This window comes from Capronia epimyces (assembly GCF_000585565.1).
Source record: "Capronia epimyces CBS 606.96 chromosome Unknown aczIQ-supercont1.8, whole genome shotgun sequence".
NCBI lineage: Eukaryota > Fungi > Ascomycota > Eurotiomycetes > Chaetothyriales > Herpotrichiellaceae > Capronia > Capronia epimyces.
The window spans coordinates 1,176,388-1,195,788 of NW_006912911.1; the positions used below are offsets into that span (position 1 = coordinate 1,176,388).

Below are 19,401 nucleotides of genomic sequence, written 5' to 3' on the forward strand. Positions count from 1 at the left end.
ACCTGCCGAGGAGCCAACCAGCCCGCAGCAGTCCCTCTCCTCCGAGGCCAATGTTTGTATTCGCTCCATGCTCAAGTTTGGGCCGTGGTGGTACAGGATTGAGTATTAAGTGACTCGACCGCCTCTAGGGAGGATCGTCAGAGAATCACGGAGCATCGTCGACCAACGTCGGCAGCAAAGAATCAAGAAAGCGCCTGAGCCTGCCTTACCAGAGAGCTGCGAAGTTCTTCAAGCATCCACCACCGGCACTGGCAGTTGCATCACTGACTGGCCAGACACGAGACACGACTGCTCTTTAAACATTCGCACTGCCATTGCTGAGACGGACTCACTCCCGTAACGTTCCCGAAGATGGCTCCCGTCCACCAGGAAACAATCTCCCTCCTTCTTCTTCCCGCCCTTGCGCTTCCGTCAACTACAGCCTCGTTGATATCAGCATACAAAAGGACACTTGAAACTCTCCTCCCCCGACTCGCCCAGCCGAAATCCCAAGCCATTGCACGACTCGACATTGCCATTGTCCTGTCTCCATCATACCCAGTATCGCCCAACATCCCTCGTTCCGCCGTCTTCCCTTCGGTCCAGCGGCTATTGTCAGAAACGTATAGTTTGATCTGTGCAGTGGCAGCGGATAACAAAGTCGAATTGGATTTCCCCGGCGGCCTGGATGTGCGGATATTCCTGCTGGAGAGTCGAGTCGACCAGTTGCCTCGTGGGGTCAGGGGCAAGCAAGCCCTATCTGGCCCCATTGTTGATATCCAGACTTTTGGGTTGGCCGCCCGCCCATACACGACGATATACTCAGTCGAGGGCGAGACTGGCGAACAAAATCTCAGGTCCCTCATTACGGCGTGGCAATCCGAGAAGAACAGAAGTGCTCCGCCTGTGCACCGGCTGCCCAGCGGTCCTGCTATCATCCAGCCTAGCAGCTCCCAGACTTCCGTCCACGAAGACGGCCCGGTGACGACGCATCAGTCTGTCGCTGTGGGCGGAACTTTCGACCATCTCCATATTGGACACAAGCTTCTCTTGACCGCCACAGTCCTCGCTGCTGAGCCGTCCGGTTTTTCTTCGCATACGGAGACCCCCCGACTCATCACGGTGGGGATAACCGGAGACGCATTGCTCGTGAATAAGAAGTATGCGGCTGTCGTTGAACCGTGGTCGCTCCGCCAACAACGCACGGCCGAGTTCATTGATTCAATCCTAGCATTCCACCCAGACGTACCCTCCATCACAAAAACCGAGCACATCGACCAGCCAGGCCCGAATGGCAAAGTCGTGCGTGTCACTTACGGCAACGACATCATCGTCAATTATACACAGATCTCCGATCCTTTTGGACCGACCATCACTGATGAAGGAATCAGTGCGCTGGTGATCTCCCGTGAGACCAGAGCCGGAGGGAAGGCTGTGAACGATAAGCGGAAGGAAAGGGGGTGGAAGGAACTGGAGATTTTCGAAGTCGACGTTCTAGATGCGAGGGCCGCGATGGCCGAGGAGGAAGGAGAAGGACAAGAAAAGCAGGAGAGCTTCGAGAGTAAGATTAGTAGCACCGAGATCAGAAGGAGGCTGTCGGAAATGAGAGCTAGTACTACTGGACAATGAGTACAAATCACCATGCACGCTCAAATCTATTAATACAGTTTACGGGAGTCATCCTTCCAGCCTCAGGTATGCGAAAGCAGAAACTCCGGGCCAGGATCGTCGTCCTCGCTTTCAGACGTCTGATCGTTTGCTGTCCTTGACTGAGACCCGAGGCTGTTATCGACGGCGTCAAGGCCCCGGCGTGGCAACTCAATGCCCAAACCACCATAGGTTTCCTTCTGTTTGCCTCTATCCAGGTCCTTCCCAAACTCTCGCAGGGTCTCCTCCAGACTGTGATTGCTGCTTTCTCCTGGACTGCGTGGCGCTATTCCATCAGTCTCGACGAGGCCGCCGCTCATATGATCCTTCTGCGGAGCATCCTCCTGCTCGGCATCAACGAGGTCCTCGTTACCAGAAGGATGGTCTGGTAAGCTATTATCCACGCCGACCATTTCTTGGAGCACCTCACGGGCTTGATCAAAAGCGGCAAGTTCGGCCCCAATCGAGCAAATAAGGAGATTCCAATTTTTCGACTCGGCCTTGGCCAGAGCGTCCTCCAGGAACGTGATGAGCGTGCATAACTTCGTGAAAACAACTTGAAGCAAGCCATCCTTCGCTGCTGTTACAGAGGTCTCTGTGAGAGCGTCGCCACCAAAAGCTCGAAGCTGGGATTGGGACAAGTCGTTGGTCTGCGCTCGAAGTTCGGTTTCGAAACCAAGAACACGATGCACCACCTGTTGCCACAACTTTGAGCCTTCTTCCAGTGCTCGTTTTTCCTTCTCAACCTCCGTTTTTCGGAAGTTCAGCACCTCAACCTCCGACGTCCACTGCTGTTCGGCCATCTGGAGCGTGCGTCGGTCGGGTTTCAGCGCGTACATGCCAGGATTGGGGGCTCTGCCTAAACTTTGGGTAATAGGCGGTTGGTGAAGGAAGGACTTGACCTTGTTGTCGTTCAGTCGTAAGGACTCCGCGTAGGAGCTGAGTCTAGAAGCCCTAGAGCTTTCAATTTCTCGAGCTCGACTGATGAGCTGTCTATGGTGGACCTTCAGCTCCAGCAGCCTTGTTTCCAACTGTTGGATTTCCTCTTCGACCGTTTGCGCCTCTGCCCGCAGAGTAGCCGCTCCGCCATCGGCATTTATTTTCGCTATGTCGTCCTCCAGAAGTTTCTTTTGGCTTTCCAGATTAGAAGCTTGTTTCAATGCATTTGCTCTGGCCGCGACTTCTTCGTCAATAAGGGTCAATTCCCAATCTTTTAGACGGGCAAATTCTGCCATAGATTTGACTAGACCTCGACGAGCCCCGCGCAGTGTGATCTTCCTCCCTTTGGGTTGGCGTATAGGTATTGTTGGTGCCTGTATATGTCTCTGGGGCGACGTCGCCAGGGAAGGGGTGGGTGTAAGACTGCCAGCCGAGGATGCATCATTCGTGTCCTGGTTCCCAATACCGGCCAGAAGACCTTCGGACTGAGCGTCGAGGAGGCTCTGAAGAGTTCGTTCGAGGGTTTTGGCCGCTCTTTCGACCGGTAGAAAAGGGTCGTCGTAGCGCACCAAGGATGCTGTCAGCGTTTGGGTTGTTCGGCGCGTGGAGAGAGTGGAGGAAGCATTGCCGCTGCGTGAAGAGGATGCCACTGAATCTTGCAATAGAATACGCGGTGGAGAAGGAGTCCCTGACGGCCCTGATAGATCGTTCTCATACTGTGGAAGGGCATCCCCTGGTGAATGGGGAAAGATTCGGTCAATGAATGACTTCTTCATGGCGCCGATGGAGGGATGGAAGGAGGATGGACAGGACCTTTGGAGCGGCGAAGATGGATCATGACATCGTATATGAAAAGAATACAATGCTCAAACAAGGGAATCAGTCTGTTTAGACTACGTGGCACAACTGTGGCAGTGTGTCATATGTCTAAACAGTCAGTCAGTCGCTTTCATGTGCCATCACTGAAAATACTAGTACTCCGTAGAACCAAAGGACCCATGACCATCATAGAGTTGCCTAATAGGTACCTTCCACATTATGAACCGCTGCTAACGGTGAATTATCCCCATTAATCGTAGTCCCCGGGTCATATCTGGGCTACTGACCTGCCGTGAAGCCATGGTAGTCACCTGTATTTCGAGGACAAGGTATCTAGTGCTCCCGACGGTGGAAGGGCTGCTTCCTCATCCAGACACATTGAATACTGCTAGATGATTTAACAAGCGACATCTACAGTTTCAACTACAACTTTTCCTCTCACAGGACCTGTATGCAGCTTGAAATGCTTCTTTCGCCTTTCCAAACTCGAAGACACTGTGGACGGTGACGTCCTTCTCGGGTTCAAGTCGGAAAGTCTCCTCCAACCATCTTTCTTGCTTCAAGAAGAATGCATTGGTATGATTTGCCTAAACCCACGTATCCCAACACCCATCTGAGCACCATCCTGGGCTGCGTCAGGTATAATGCACGACCTCCGAAGAGCCACCGAGAACTACCGATTTATTCTCGGACGGGGCTGCGTCCATGAAAGGTGCTTCGGCCTTTCCAGCATCAGTATGAGCAACCTCGGCCAGGAAGCCGGTGCCATCGAATGCCATACTGATGCCAAAGACTTCATCATCCTTCTGAAACTCAGTACTTTGGCCAGCTGCCAGGACCGTTCCTGCAAAGTCTCGAGCGGGGGTCTTGAGACCCTTGATATATGGTAGCGAGTTAACTGGGAAGTTCATGAGTTGTACGTCCACCGGGTTCAGGGAGGTGGCATGAATTTGAAACGAGGAGATGGCCAGGGAAAGGTGTAGAAGGGACGTTTGTGGTCGACAGGACAAGAGTCTCTGGACAAGGGTCTCTGGACAAAGGTCTCTGGACAAGGTGTCGTATATATCCCATGGTTTGAAGGGCGGTGTTATTGCAAACACGTTGCCGGCTGATTGTTTGATTGCGGACGTGAGTATGTCCACTGATGGCCAGGTGTTTTTGTTGGTAGGTATAAGAAGGCGAGGAAGTAGACGAGATCAATATCGTGCACCCTGACCCCCCAAGTTTGCCATAAATTGATGGCAAACTAATAGAGATATAGCCTCCTATATCCATAGACAGCACGTAGACTCAGTCTCTCCAGGGGTCCGATGGCGGATCCAATGATTAGCAAGCATGTCAGAAATACAAGCCTGGAGTAGGGCTGGCTTCCGATCGAGGGAACTGTTCACCCGGGTCAAACTGTAGTTGAGGAGGCGTAGAGGGTATGCACTGTGTGCACCTCATATATGTTGCCAACTTGGAAGGACCCTGCGATGGATGAACCCCAGTTCAGAACGGAAATGAATTCCAGTTCACATCAACAGACGCCAGGCACCCAAAATCAATGCGGCTGTGCCTGTGCAAACACCCCTGTCATGGAAGTTAGCAACCTATGCCGCAGCGCACAGATTCGATACTGGTACTTACATGAGCCATTGCAGGGTCGAGAACTTTACTGCCTCAACACGCTCCCTGAGTCCGGCGACCTCCTGCTCGATTCTGGCTTCGGTTTCCTTGATACGCATCTCTTGACCATTCGCTTCTTCTCGTATTCTGCCCTTCTCAAGATTCAGGTCTAAACGCACGCTAGCTTGAGTACGACCGATCTCATCGCGTAGTCTTGCGCTCAGTTTCGCCAGGTCGCTGGACAAGCGCTCATGGCTTGACCGTGTGAGCTGTGCTTCAGTGCTGTCGGCGTTTGACAGCTCGCTCCTGAGTTTGGCAAAGTCCACCTTCTGGGTATATGTTGTTCTCTCCGCGTCTTCTTTAAGAACCATGGTCCGAGTGAGGTTCTGAATGGACTCTTCTATCACGTCGTTTAAAACGCGCATCATGGCCACAGCCTGCTCTTCACTAAACCCTTCCCCTTTTAATCTCTGGACAAATTTCAATGTGTCAAAATGGTGCTCCTTCCTCTGCACTGTACTCGAGGAGAAGGCCTTGCGCGCAGGTTTATAAGTGGCGACGTAGACGCCATTGTGCCGGATTGGAGCTGAGTCGGGCGGTAGTGGTTGGGCGTAGGTTTGTGGTCGTCTCAGAGATCGTGGGGAGCACGGAGTCTTGGAAATGTTCAAGTTTCTAGCAGCGCTGCTATGTATTGTACGAGGCTTGGAGACTGTTTGAAATGATGGGAGGCTGGGCTTTCGATTAATTGTAGGGGAAATGTGAACTGTCTGCGGAGCAGCCTGGACGAACGAAGTCGTAGTCCAAGTCAAACGGGGGAGGAGGAAGCGTGGCAATTCTGCCACCTGTTTCGAGTTCGCCATGTCAGGTAGCTGTGGCAGGGTCCAATATCTTGCTGGGTAGAAAGGGCGAACAATATGCAGGAATTTGCATTTCGTGCGAGGGGAGACAGAAAATCACGCGTGACGGACGAAAGCAGGCTGGCAACAATTCTGCTCCTCTGCGCCGGCCGACCTTTCTCTTGGACCAATCACACTCTCTTTCTTCCCCGGCCTGGGCATTTGCCCCTGGCACTCAGCTTATGCCTACAAAGTCAGTCCACCACGTGAATGGGATCGCTACACTGTGAGACTATCCTCACTACCGCGTGTATAGCACATCCTCGCAGAAAATGCCAGTTGATGACTCGGCACCCAATTCTAAATTGTCGTGGTAATATCACGAGCTGACTATACCCTCCTAAGTTTCCAGATTCTCGCCCACTTGACTTTTGTGACCACAACCCCCTATCAGCTGATGGTCGGTCAACAATTTAAACAGGGCTGAAAACAAATGCCACAGTATTTATGCTGGCCGGGAATAAAGAAGGAGCCATCGTCAATCCTCCTTTCCCCGAATCACCCCGACTCACTCATTTAGTCTTCTTGCCCTCTCGTCCGCTGCTCTGTCTCTTCACAGACGAACTAGGCCCTTCGCTTTCTTTCTTCTCACGCTCCGCCTCCTCTCTCTCTTCAAACTCCTTGAGGGCGCGCTCGTCACTCCGCTCTGCGTACCATTGACCAATCTGCAGGACCAAGACTCCAACCAGTACCAAAGCCAGAATGGTGTTGCTCGCGGCCAACACCTTGAGGTTGTCCTCCCTGCCTAGCACGCTATCCCCTGTGTCTACATCATGGCCTGACATATCCACGTTGTCGCGCTGGTCTTCCGTCAACTGTTGCAGACCCAAGCCATAAGACCCCTCGCTAACAATCCGAAGCCCTTTGATAATGTTGGCAATATACACAATTACCGCGACCATGTAGAGGACCAGACTGCCACCGTCAAACAACATATTCGACTCGCTGGGTTTATAGAGCTTGGTGACGAGGCCCAAGAGGCCCATGGTGAGCATGATATGTAAAATCCGCTGGATTAGATTCGGCGCATGGTGTAGCAGCTTTAAATGCGCCTCGATGGCATCGAAATGGGCGGCAGGCGTAGGCGACGAAGACCATAGAAGCGGGTAGTCATATGGGAAGAGGGAGAAGATAATGCCTAGAAAAAAGGAGACGGCTATAACAAAAGAGTCAGTCCTTTCGCATCTGCATTCGGTGGGGAAAGGCTGGTGCTACTTACGGCAAATGATGAGAAAGGTCGCGAATGGAACTGACGGCATTGTGACTTGGTTGTGCGAGCTTTGGCTTCGACAGCGGACAGTGAAAAGCGCAAGTAGAGTAGCTGTCGGTGCTGACTAGGTACTACTTAAGCCGAGAAAGAAGCAGTGGTGAAGAAGTCGTGGTGGTATTGATTGATGTCGATGGTGCGCACCGTTCTTGCTTCCCGACCCAACAGTTGCGGCAAAAACAAGGGTGTATCGGCTCCAAGCGCAAATATCAATAGGTATGAGACAAGGTTCAGAGGAAGATTCAGATGATCCAAGATTTAGTTGGGACATGCACAACCATCGCACGGAGAATGGCGGCTGGGAAGGGTACGGAGTACATTGCCCAGGAGCTTGACGAACTTTTGATGTTGCATTCATTTCTCCACCAGCGATAACGAGCGATAAGATTTCCCGCGGACACGGAGCATCGTTTCTCCGACCACTAGCCTGATACGGAGGACGTACATGTATATCGTTGATGGGGATGCGAATCTGTCGTCGCTGGACAGGCCACACGACATCCCGAAGCATATGCAAGCAGGGCTAAGGGTGGGTGTCAGGTATGTATCCATCCTCCGTACGGAGTACTTCTTACAAACTGGGCTGTAAGTATCTAACATTTTCCGGACTCAATGTTGCCTCCGATCTCTCCTCCTTCGAAAGCCGGCATGCCCTCGGGCCCGTCCGTGTGGCAGCCGCTCTTGAAGACGTTGCACACGCCTCTATCCCACTCCATACTCCATAGTACCTCAGACGGACGACCTCTTACCAAAGCCGGCCCGCACTGAGTACTCCGTACAAGCTGACGATGTGACCAAGCCGACTGCATCTCGGGCATTATTCCCAAAGCGAACTCTTCTGGCGCACCCCTTCGGTCTTGATCCCATTTGGTGTTTAATTAGCTGCGGGCAACTCATCCCCGTTCGTCTCACACCTCGTTGTACGGCTACGGATACCCGGTGCAGTTGCTCCGTAGGGCACTAAGGATCACAGCGAGGCCCCCTGAACGTTTAAGGGGGCAGTGTATCTCAGATACCCCATATCGAGGTACATCACTGTGGCTGTCACTGAACTCACAATGGGACGCACTACTGCATGCAGGGCCATGTGACAAGATGAACTGACACGATAGTTTCATGACCCATGGCCCGAAGAAGAAGAGTCGGGTAGGATTCGAAACCTAGGTAGGTAGGTACCTGTACTCCGTACTCCGTATTACTCATACTCTCTGTCCGGATAGGTCTCCTCTTCCAACCTGTACTCGAAACACAGGGAACGTAACTCAGCAAGCACAGCACGACCGACCACGACGTACAGGATGGAGGACTGTAGCTCTTCTATGAATATCCTCAGAAGCCCCTCGCTTCGCATATACTGGTACAGGACCACAACCTGTGACTGGACTATTGCCACCGACCGTACTCGTAAGCGCTGAACCCCTCCTCAGCAAGACATCCAAAAATAAAACGGTGTCTTCGTGTCCACTGTCCTACTGACCAGCTGAAGGGGCTCAAGCATATCTCCCAATCACCACGCGACATCACCAGACCGGTCTCAGCCCCTGGTCTGTCATCTCCAACAACTGGCTGTAGGACGTCGAGGAAGCGCCGGGCCCACCCACCTGAGCAACTCCCCACACATTCGCCTGATCCAATAATCAATTCGCCTGCCTCCGGAGCAGGGGACATTCTGCCACATTGTGTCAGTCACGGTTCCAGCGATGCGGTACGGCGGAGTCACCCTGACACGGCACTGTCTCTGGATCCAATCAACGCGATACGTGCCGCTGAAGGAGCTGGCAAATTTGGTTTTAGCCTCGCTGGCCTCTGCGGCGTGCGCTGGCTGCCACGGGCCGCGCGAACTCGAAGGGGGAAGTGATGTCAGGCTCTCGCCGCTTTTGTGACCTCCTGCCGGCCCTTTACTCTCCAAACACACTACTGTACCTCGCCGCCCGGTGTCTGCGCAAAGGGGTACACCATCATGAAACTAAGTGTCCGTCCCAAGCGCTAGGATGCGTCAGTCTCTTTGGCAACCCTTCAAAACGGGCATCCTCAAACCATGTCTGGGGGGCAAAAATTTGGTCTAGCATCAAACGAATCTAGTTGGCTCTACGGCCATATTCTGCCGAATTCAATCGGCCTTCGAAGGCCACCCTAACCTGTTACCTCGACCTAGAGATGCTGGAAGCCAGCTGAACATGCTTCGCCCACACTTTCCCTTTCTCAAGCAACGCTGTTCGTGGCTCCAGCCCTGTGATTTACTCGCGTAGAGTCATCGGTGGGCACGGATTAGAACACATTCAGATACCCCTCCCTCCATTAGAGTGTCTGACTTTGCTCTTCTCAAAACATTGCCGTCAGTAACACCTTTCTTTTTCCCAAGGTTCCTCGCTCGTATCTCAGTGGACTTGGTAGCGGTATCCCATATCATCCACCAAGGGATCACCCGGTGCTTTTCCAAATTCCGGCCACCCGTTGCCAAATTGTAATGGCACACGATCCCGGACTTTCCTCCCACTCTCACACCATGCAACACCGCAAATGCAGGGCTGAATTTCCGGGATCTGTTTAGATCGACCTCTGCCTGAAACATTGTCTCGCCGTACCAGTACGCCGAGCGCCGTCGCCAAACAATGATAATATGGTATCATGTACAACAAAGCCATGAGTTATGTCGTAAAGTCTTTGAACAACCGCATCCAGAGACTCGTGCTTCGTAATCAAATTGCCACGCGAAATGGAAGTATTTGCCTTTCAAGGCCAAATAGGTATTTCTCATACAACAGCTGTTGGAGGAGCCGGAGCAGCCGTTGAAGAAGTGACAGGCAACTCCGAAGGTGAACCAGCGACTGTCGAGGACGGTTCTGTCAGGGTCGAGGGGAGGTTGGCCACTGAGACGGTACCTGGATCTTTCGTGGCCGAGGGAGGAGGCATTACCGAGTCTTCGATTTTGCGTTTCTTGCCCTTCGGGGGAGGGTCCAGTGGCGGGGATCTCCTGTACGTAACCGTTCTCTTCACCACAGATCGAACACTCACCGGCTTGGGACAAGCACTTCTCGGAGGGTCGAAATACCGCCGAGTGGCACTGTCGAGGTTCCAGTCGGCTGGAGAGAACGGAGAATACAGCATACTGCCCGTGCTCATTGCGCTGATGGCGGTACGTGGTGAGGGTCCGCATGTACTGGGAGAAAAGGCGGGAGAGTGCGGGATTCGAAGCCGTCGCAATGCGGTAGGATTTTTGCGTGTAAACGGCGTAGGTGGAATGGAGCTGGTTGGAGATTTGTAGCTGTCACTCTTGGTAGAGAAATCCGTTGATGAGGTTGCAGAGACAAGGGAAGTGATGGAATCTCTAGTGGTCGTAGATTCGTCCGACATGGACCTTTGGAGCGCTCCGGTCTCAGGAGGACTGGCCAAGACAGGAGTCAAGGCTTTGAGGAACTCAGTGTAGGCCACTGGAGGCGTAATGGGTGTCCCTAGATTTTCTTCTTTGATCACCGCCGACACACATGAGACTGGAGTGTTGATGATCTCGGAGGGAAAGGAGGCGGTCTTGGGTGTTTGGAGAGGTGGAAGGACCGGTCTGGTCACCGCAGGCATCTTGACGGTCGACAACGAGTGAATCGATCTTCAAGGTTGATGTTGACGGGTGAAGAGCATAGAAGGTAGGAGAGACCTGACGGACACCGGCGAAGGGAGGAGAGGATCGTTCCGTAGGGAGAGAGACGTGAGAAAGGGAATGACAGCGGGAGAGGTGGGTGATCTATTTCTGGGAGGGTACACAGCGCGCAACAGCTTTTACGCTGCCACAACAATCTTGACCAGGATGAGGCCAGCTCAGTCACCGGTGTGTGTGCAAGGTGCAGTAGGCTTGTCGGAAGCAAAGGTAGCAGAGACGCTATGACTGGAAGTATGATGGCGCGTAGAGAGGAAGAGCAGTCGACCAGCGAAGGAATGTTGCAAGGAGAGTGGATGGCTGAGGCGCCGAACTGGCGACAGGGCCCGAGCAAGACTGGGGCGGGTTCGGGCGAATGGTGAATGGTTGGCGGATTGGAGAGACGTTGGAAGGGAGAGGGAAGAAGGGGAGTGGTGTCAATCCCACCGGATGCCGTGTAGGAGTCTGAATGGCAGCGAGCATGAGAATCGAGATGGGGGATTGGGGGGGAGTCGGGACGCTGCGCTGGACGGGGGTGGGCGTTAAAACAGCGAGAAGCCCAGAAAGAAGCAGGATGGGCGTGGCTGCTGGCTGCTGGCTGCGGGCTGCGGTTGGTCCGTTGTTTGCTGTTGCCGCCGGCGGCAAAGCAAGAAATGGGTCCTTAGGTCCCGTGGGCCGGCTAGCAGGGTCCGGGCAAACGCGTGATTGGCTACAGCCTGTCTACACCCGGCTTTCTCGCTGTCCAGCTGCTCCTTCCTCTGCTTGTTGATTCGAAGAAGCACCCTGGACCGAGCTGTGACTCGGGCTGACACGGTGCTGCTGATTTCTGGCGAGGCTCTTTTCAATGCTGCGTGATCTTTGTCCGCCTGGCCGGCTTTGCGGTCAGCCCGCGAAGGTAAGCTTCGATAGGCGAAGCAGGTGGTACGAGGCGACCAGTCGATGCCTGCTATTCGTGATGCTGTGTTGTGTCTTGGGCGCTTTTCAGAGCGGCGTCTCGGCTCTCTCTGGCAAAGACGGATGTACGTCAGCAGCGGGAAACTCGGCGTAGGAAAGAAACGTGGCAGCTGGAACATCCGAGTCACGATCAAGAGTTGATGCGGCAGTTGCGATTTATCTATTGCCCTGGCAAGCCGCTGGCCATCTGGCCGTGCTTGTTGCTCTATTATTGACATACGTATGACACAATACTGGGCGCTATCTGCTGTCAATTTTTGATTTGTTGCAGCTCGATGCAGAGGCCCAGGCTGACTGGGCAGATACGGTGTCGAAAGTTAATACAGCCTTGAGCGCGCGGCACCAAATTGCAACTCTGCGCACTTGCTTGTTGGCTGAGTGACTGGACAGGCAATCCTACACACAGTGTATACTTCATCTTCTTGCCTGAGCGCGCGCCACTCTTCCTGAGCCTAATGGCTCAAAGAAGGGAATGTATGAGGAAGTCAGCCTGGGCTGTCTCAAAACGACTATCTGCATGCTCCAATCAGGGTTTGATCTTGCTTGAAAGAGATTCTACTCTCAAGAAGACGCTGCTTCAGATCTGTGATATATTCGAAGCGCAGCGGCTGATCAGTCTGATTCGAATACTTCCAACGATGGACAGTGTCATCCCTCCTCGTTGCAGTGGTCGCAGAACTCATCATCCACTGACTCGATCTGAAAGAATTGAATGCTCGACTGCTACCATCCACCACGACATAGTCATCTAGTAACGTCAGATCGGGGTGGCACGCACACCAATAATCGCAGATGTCCAATGTTAATCCAGAGCAGTCGCATGATCCTGGGCGCGTGAGTGACAGGGGCGGCTATGTCTTGCAGAGGATGTCGTGGACCGGCGAATGCCGTAGTCAATCTGATAGGCTTGACGGGCCCTAAGGCCCTGTTCGCGCTCGCTTCAAACCTGCCGTCAAGCAGATGCAAGTCAGTTTCGTATCGAACATCCGTCAAAGTGAAGAGTCTGCATGACCTATGCTGTAAAGTGTGTGTCCAAACCCTTTCGCTTCCCAGAATTGCAGTCCCGTGCCGTTGCTGATGTCATACATGTTCTAGAGTTACCTTCTTACTCGCCTTCTCCTCATGGTCTATATTTCTTGTTGATCACAAATTGCTTCTCTGAACGCTTTGGCGATCCAAGGCCAAGTAGTCCTTGAGCTTGCCAACTTTTCAACGTAATATTGAGCCAACAGTACACCAGGCTTCCCAAGTAAATCTTCCTACAGGAGCTCAGCTCGCTTCGGTAGCTCCATTGGCGCCTTGACCCTCAGGAGCACCGGGTCATTGTCCACGAGCATCTTTGGCGCCTTGCTCGGCTTGATCGGAGTACCCACTTCCATTGGATTGGGGAGGATGACAATGAACCATTCAACAGTCCGCTACCGTGATCCTCCAGACTAGAAGTCTGTACCTGGCTTGTTGGAGCAAGAGTCACCACACCATTGATCATTGCCAAATTCTAGTATCAGTAGTACGGCCCCTCGTTCCATATGGGAAAAAAGAGCTTCCATCCCAATCCACGACCAGTTGTGCCAGAGGGAGTTCAGACCTTTTTAATGTCTTCTAGCAGCAGTGGGCAAAGTGCACAGTATGGAGCAGTAGCAGTAATACTAATCACTGTCGCTACAGATGGCACCGGGGACGGGTAGTACCTCCAGCCCACCAATCATAAATCCGCAAGGCCAATCCGGCCTTGGCATTCCGTTGCGGTTTTCTTTGGAGTAGTAGAATGCTCAGATCAATTGCTCGCTGCATTGGACAGCATAGCCGTCTTCGAACATTGTTATTACAGATACCCAGTCGACAAAGCTTCTGCCTTACATTCCGAGTTCGCTTCAAGGTCCACCATATCCTCACTACCCCAGCACACCATTATCGCGCCGGGCACTGGGATCAAACCCTCCATTCTCAGAGCAGCTGCCATCCATTTTCCGCCTTGAGCGTCCACCTTCTTCGACACGTTGCACAGTCCTCCCGGCCCAGTGTGGCCGTCTGAAGATCTCGCCATGTCTTTAGTCCATTTAGCAAACACATGCTCGCATCTCCAAAACGCCTCGCGAGCTCGACTGGGACTCACGTCCATCCCTGACACCAAGTTCCACCTGAAGCTTATGCTTGCTATGCAGAACTCGGGGTTCATATCAACCGTGGTCCGTGGCGGGCCTACGCCTCCTCCTACACATGGCTTGCTGTCGCATCCGACGTCGTCCGATCCCGCAGCGCCCATTGAGCCCGTGACAAGACACAACATATCTACACGGCGGCTGTGGCTGGGGCTGAAGTACTGGAACAGCACGCCAGTACTGGAGAAACTGAGTCTCGTGAGCAAGCCGACAAGAAGAATATGGATGGACGTCACAGGGTTAAAAAAGCTCGTACTGGGTCAGGACGCAGGCTACGTCAAGGGGCTGCGGAAACCCGGGGAGTGTATCTATGTGAGTACGGACAGGGGCATTTTAGAAGCCAGGGAGTGCGTGGAGCAAAAGGTGGGAGGAATGTTAATCTGCCGAGTCGGGTAATCAAGATCAGGTCAAGCTGTAAATTGGGGTTGGTGGCAGGAGCTTGGGACGAAAAGAACACGCAGAGTTGCATGTAATGGGACCGGCAGTTTGAAGCGCTCGGCGACTGGCGTTATGAAAATCCGGGTTCTCGCAAATTCAGAAGGAAATGGGCCCCTGCCTGATCCCTGCCGTCTCAGGTTCAAAACAATGACCGTCAAAGACGCAAGACGAACGGACGAGATGGGCAAGTCGGTCAATCCCGTCACTTTAGCAGCAGGTGGGGAAAGAGGTTGAATCCAAACGCCTGAGACCTGAGATGTTCACTGCAAGCGATATGTGTAGAGAGTCCTGGCCTCAAAGGCCTAATCCGGATTGCACCGCACAACCAGAACGCACAGCGACCAGCAAAGTCAACAACGGTACACTCGGGAGAGTACATGTATGTATACAGCGACAGCCAGGACAAGACAAACGGTGGAAGAGAGCATCAAGCAAAGCCAGTTCCAGTTCCAGTTCCAGTTCCAGTTCCAGTTCCAGTTCCATTTCGTCTCAGCAAGGACACGGAGCACAGCAACAGCATTGCAATCAGCAACTCCCTAAACACAGCTGCGTGCTTCCAAAATCCCTCCTGTTCCTTCTCTAGATACTAGATAGTGCTCGACCCTGTTCTCCTACTAGTCATGTAGTTCAAGGGTACGATTAGTAGGAGAAACTTCTGCTACCCTAATTAGGCACGATGCTAGATCAGATTCGACAGGATAACTAATACAATCCGAATGTACAGACTTAAATGACCTCTTAAGCGCTCCCTCTATCGACTTGGCTCCTACTACGGGTTCTGTTTGGTTCTGCGCTCTTGCATCACCCAAGTCGGTCTTCCGCTCAAGCCACTGGAGCATTCTGTATCTGAGGTTCCATTTTCTCGGTCAGACTCTGACGTGCCAAATACAACCCAGAAAAGTTCAGGGAGGCGGATCAAGTCTACTCATTGTCCCCTGCCCCCTCCGCATCTGTCTCATAGTCGAACTCGTGCGGCACTGGCGCATCCTGTACGCCCTCCTCGTCTTCATCGATTGCTGTCAATACTCCGGCCGCCGCGGCAGCTCCAGCACCAACCGCTGTTGTCTGTCCCGCTGGTGTTTGTGGTGCTTGCTGCGCTCCAGTTCCGAGTGCGTTGCCTGCGGACGTCGTAGCAGCCGCCACAGGCTCAATCTTACTCACCGTCAAGGGAATGATTTCTCGTTCCTTGTCTGGTTCCGTGTCCAGAACCACCATAACACCGCCGGTCGGTTTCTTGACCGGGTGGTACCGCTGGTCCGGGAAAGTCAGGTACTTGAGCTGCGCCGGCAGTACTCGGGACATGTTGCTGATTTCGTACCCAACCTTTTCCTTTTCGGCCTTCTTCTTGACTTCAGGAGTTTCGCCTTCTTTCTTCTCTCCTTCGTCTTTTCTCTTGTCATCGTCTTCTTTCGCAGCTACGTCATCGGTGTCCATCTTATCACCTTTGTCAATCTTTGGAGTGACCGGGGTGACTGTATCGACATCCATGCTGTCCCGTCGTTGCTGCTTCTCTTTCCTAGCAGCTCGTCTCTTGGCTTGGGCCGTAGTACTCAACACGGCAGTCTTGACCTTTTCAGGGGCCTCATCTGCTTTGACTTGCTGTTCCGGCGGGTAGTCAAATAGACTAGGCCGAGTATTGCAGTGGAACTCAAACACGGGAGCCTCCAACTTCTGGTCAATGCCAATGACAGCGGTAGGTGTCAAGGACAAAGAAAAGAAATGAGCCAGAGGGAACCAGTACCAGTATTGTGTGAAGACAACGGTGCCGACGATACCGAGCATGTTCAGGTTGCCAGTCTGTGTCTGTAGACTGATGGTGCAATTCCGACCACCAGCATCGAGGATCCCCATGGCCAGAGCACAACCAAACTTGCACATGGCATCCTCATGGCGATCACTGATGATTTTCAACATCTGCTTGCGAATTGTGCCGACCTTGGGATTCATTGCTTCATTCTGTTGTATCAGGACCATCGCGAGGGCAATCAGAGCTCCTTGGCGAACAAAGTCTGTGGGATCCTTCAACATGGGCTCCAGAAGATCAATGGCCTCGTCAAGGCCAGTTCCAGCACAGGAAATGCCCAACGCCATGGCAGCACCATATCTGACATGAGGATTGTATGACTCTGCCAGAAGTTCCACCATTCTGGGTACGCTGCTGTGTTTTCGGAACAGAATGAAACCCAAGCTCAGGACAGCAATGCGACGCACATCGTCGCTGACATCACTAACGGCAACGTGTAGCAGTTTCCGAACAGCCTTGTTGCTGCCGGTGCCAACGTACGCCATGGCAATGGTCAGAATGCCGCCGTATCTCATTGTAGGGTCAGTGTCGTTCAACAGGCCTTGAATGAGCTCGTCGGCACCTTCTTGACGCCCATACATGATCAAGGCCATACCGACCGCAAGACCTCGAACAATCTTCTCGTGTTGCGTGTCATGGGCGTGCTGGATCATATCGGATAAGACCTTGGTGTTGCCTGAACCAAGCATGACCAGGCCCATTGCCAATCCCACTGCCTCACCGTTGATGGCAGAATCGCTCCAAAGGACGTTTCGCAAATCTTCGAAAACAGATTCATCACCAGAAGCCATTCCAGCAACACCAAGACCAAGTGCACCGCCATGCTGGACAACTTCTTCGGTAGCCTCCTTAAACTTTTCTCGAATGAAGTCAACAGCCTTGCCTTTATGGTTGGCACAGAGCAGACCATAAGCGTACAAGGACCCTCCTTGGCTATAAGGAGAATCGTGAGAACCAACGCCACCAGCTTTGGGCAGGTACGGGCTCAATAGTCTTTGCACTTGGTTGATGTTGCCCTGATGAATGACACCAAATACGGCGGTCGCGGTGAATTTGGACCAGTTGACCGCTTTGCCCAGCCATTCCAAATTCTGTCTGAAGAAGGTGTCATTCGCAGTTTTGGCGTGCATGAAGCCGGCGGAGAGTGTAACAGCTGTATGGTAGATGGAATACCGGGGCTCCAAACTATCCTTCACCTTGTTCAATATAGTGTGATCGACCCGGTTGGACTTGTGGAGAAACTCGATGTTCAAGTGTGTTGACGTCAGTCCATCAAGGATGTCTCTGATGTTCTTGATTGCTTTCTGTTCCTCCGGGGTTGACAGCTTTGAGCTCTTTGAAGGCGCTGGCGCTCCGGCAGAGTCTTGTAACTCCTGTTGTAACTGGTCCTCGGCTTTGCCTTGAGTGTCCTCCTCTATCTTCTCGGCATTTTGGAGATCTGCTTCGGCTTTGGCTTCCTCCGGTAATAAGTCGGATAATTCTTCGCGTACCTTTTGGAGGAATTCTTGGGTGCTGTTGTCGTACAGATCAAAGGAGACTTGGTAGGCAACAGCCAGGGAGCGGTCATCGCCCTTCTCGACCAATTGTCGAAGCATGTTGGAGGCCATTGAATGTTGATCCAGGTATACCACACATTTTGCAATTGCGAAGTAGTCGGGTGAGGGAATGTCGTTAAGCAATTCCAGGATGAGTTTGAGAATTTCATTGCGCAATCCCCGCTCTTGTACGACGCTCATACAGATATCGAGAATGTAATCCATCAACTCTTCGCCGGTTTTGGTCGCCTCACCATTTTCTTTTCGTTCATCTTCCGATGCCCGTTTGAGTACCCGGCGTAGAATGTCCAGGTTTCGGGCTTCCAAAGCAATGCCCACCACTTGACGATACCGTTTCTCCTCAAAACAGTTTTCGAAAAGGGTCTCAATCACACGATTCAAAGCTTTCTGAAGACCTCGTTGCTGAATGACGGCCTCGGGAGAACCCGTTTGTCCGACGTCCGCACCGGCTTGAGTAGGATCGAACGCTATTGTGTTTTGTCTCGACAGGAGGGATTTTGACGGTAGAACGGACTGAGAGAATGGGGTCACGGGAGAAGTCAGGCTCGCCGACATGCTAGCAGCGCCGTCTCCTCCCTGCCCAAATGCGGTATCGAGCTCAGTCTGCGTCCCCGCGGTGGCGGCGGCCGAGGTAGGACCGCGGCTTGCAGATAGAGCGATGAAGGTATCCACGCATTTGGAGATGATGGTATCTTCATATTCCCCAGGCTGATCCAACCTGAAATGCTTTCCGGCAGCCAGGGCAAAGGCCATACTTTCATTATATTCTTGGAGATGGTAATACACTTTGGATGCGACGATTGCGGCGAGTTCGCGTTCTGGAAAGGATTCATCTTCGTAGAGAGCCTCTCTTGAGATCTGAATCAGTATCATACTGCATGGGAGGGGGGGATATGGATGATACGTACATCTCACCAACCGAGTCGGCAATTTCTGTCCATAGCAGATCGACCTGGCTGTCTAGTTGCTTCAATGCGAAGCTTCGAAGCTCGGGGTCTGGCTCGGAGAGGAAGCCGACGAGGCCGGCTGCTGACACCAATCCAACCATGCTTCCTGAATGCGGTGGCGTGGGTGTAGGGCAGGCAAGGTGAAGTGCTGGATGTCTGGTGTGAGGTTTGTTGATCTGTCTGACCAGAAGGGGCAAAGAGGCGCAATGCCAGCGGAACGGCTGGACCACGACTCCAAGGGGAAAGCAGTGGACAGTAGAGAAGTAAGTCTAGTATACAGAACAGAGTTGAGTGACGGGAGGAAAATATTGGCGATGGAACCGAGACTGGGAGATGAAGGGAGCGTAGGTGCGATACAATCAAAACGTGTTCGGGCGGAGGATGCGATGTGCTGCGAACCGACGCTCCTGCGGCGATGCGTCAGACTGCTGCCCTGCAGTGGTGCAATGGCCCTGAGGCCTACATCAGCCGCTGGCAGCCTGCGCAGGTCCAGGCTTGGCAGGCCGAGGAGGTGCGGTGCTACAAATGTACCTCCGTAGTACTCCGTACAGTGTAGCGGTAGTAGTCCTCCATACTATTACTTAGTACCTGTAGGAATGCACTATCACCGCTACAGCACTCCGTACACACGGTACGAATACTACAGCATGTGTGGCCATACACCGTACACTGTAACCACGGCAGCAAAGGATCAAACCCAAGAGTCAAATTCATCCTGACGCTCACTAGCTATCTAGGTACTATTACAAGGGTA

The 19,401-nt window shown here is 52.8% G+C and overlaps 8 protein-coding genes across 8 annotated transcripts; 2 read left to right on the forward strand and 6 right to left on the reverse strand.

Annotated features, from left to right (window-relative positions):
• Positions 1-351: 351 nt before the first annotated feature.
• Positions 352-1,608, forward strand: A1O3_08831 (uncharacterized protein; the record flags this gene model as incomplete). Its single annotated transcript, XM_007738927.1, has 1 exon — positions 352-1,608. The coding sequence occupies one exon, from the start codon at positions 352-354 to the stop codon at positions 1,606-1,608; it is 1,257 nt and encodes a 418-aa protein (XP_007737117.1).
• Positions 1,609-1,670: 62 nt separating this feature from the next.
• Positions 1,671-3,341, reverse strand: A1O3_08832 (uncharacterized protein; the record flags this gene model as incomplete). The annotated part of the gene is made up of 1 exon (XM_007738928.1): positions 1,671-3,341. One exon carries the CDS (start codon positions 3,339-3,341, stop codon positions 1,671-1,673), a length of 1,671 nt encoding a protein of 556 aa, XP_007737118.1.
• A 678-nt stretch (positions 3,342-4,019) lies between these two features.
• A1O3_08833 (uncharacterized protein) lies at positions 4,020-4,295 on the reverse strand (the record flags this gene model as incomplete). Its single annotated transcript, XM_007738929.1, has 1 exon — positions 4,020-4,295. The coding sequence occupies one exon, from the start codon at positions 4,293-4,295 to the stop codon at positions 4,020-4,022; it is 276 nt and encodes a 91-aa protein (XP_007737119.1).
• Positions 4,296-4,898: 603 nt separating this feature from the next.
• Positions 4,899-5,852, reverse strand: A1O3_08834 (uncharacterized protein; the record flags this gene model as incomplete). Its single annotated transcript, XM_007738930.1, has 2 exons — positions 4,899-4,956; positions 5,014-5,852. 2 exons carry the CDS (start codon positions 5,850-5,852, stop codon positions 4,899-4,901), a joined length of 897 nt encoding a protein of 298 aa, XP_007737120.1.
• A 548-nt stretch (positions 5,853-6,400) lies between these two features.
• Positions 6,401-7,147, reverse strand: A1O3_08835 (ER membrane protein SH3; the record flags this gene model as incomplete). Its single annotated transcript, XM_007738931.1, has 2 exons — positions 6,401-7,044; positions 7,108-7,147. The coding sequence occupies 2 exons, from the start codon at positions 7,145-7,147 to the stop codon at positions 6,401-6,403; spliced, it is 684 nt and encodes a 227-aa protein (XP_007737121.1).
• Positions 7,148-9,909: 2,762 nt separating this feature from the next.
• On the reverse strand, positions 9,910-10,731 carry A1O3_08836 (uncharacterized protein; the record flags this gene model as incomplete). Its single annotated transcript, XM_007738932.1, has 1 exon — positions 9,910-10,731. The coding sequence occupies one exon, from the start codon at positions 10,729-10,731 to the stop codon at positions 9,910-9,912; it is 822 nt and encodes a 273-aa protein (XP_007737122.1).
• Positions 10,732-13,785: 3,054 nt separating this feature from the next.
• A1O3_08837 (30S ribosomal protein S8) lies at positions 13,786-14,298 on the forward strand (the record flags this gene model as incomplete). The annotated part of the gene is made up of 1 exon (XM_007738933.1): positions 13,786-14,298. The coding sequence occupies one exon, from the start codon at positions 13,786-13,788 to the stop codon at positions 14,296-14,298; it is 513 nt and encodes a 170-aa protein (XP_007737123.1).
• A 963-nt stretch (positions 14,299-15,261) lies between these two features.
• A1O3_08838 (26S proteasome regulatory subunit N2) lies at positions 15,262-18,748 on the reverse strand (the record flags this gene model as incomplete). Its single annotated transcript, XM_007738934.1, has 2 exons — positions 15,262-18,550; positions 18,609-18,748. The coding sequence occupies 2 exons, from the start codon at positions 18,746-18,748 to the stop codon at positions 15,262-15,264; spliced, it is 3,429 nt and encodes a 1,142-aa protein (XP_007737124.1).
• Positions 18,749-19,401: the final 653 nt, after the last annotated feature.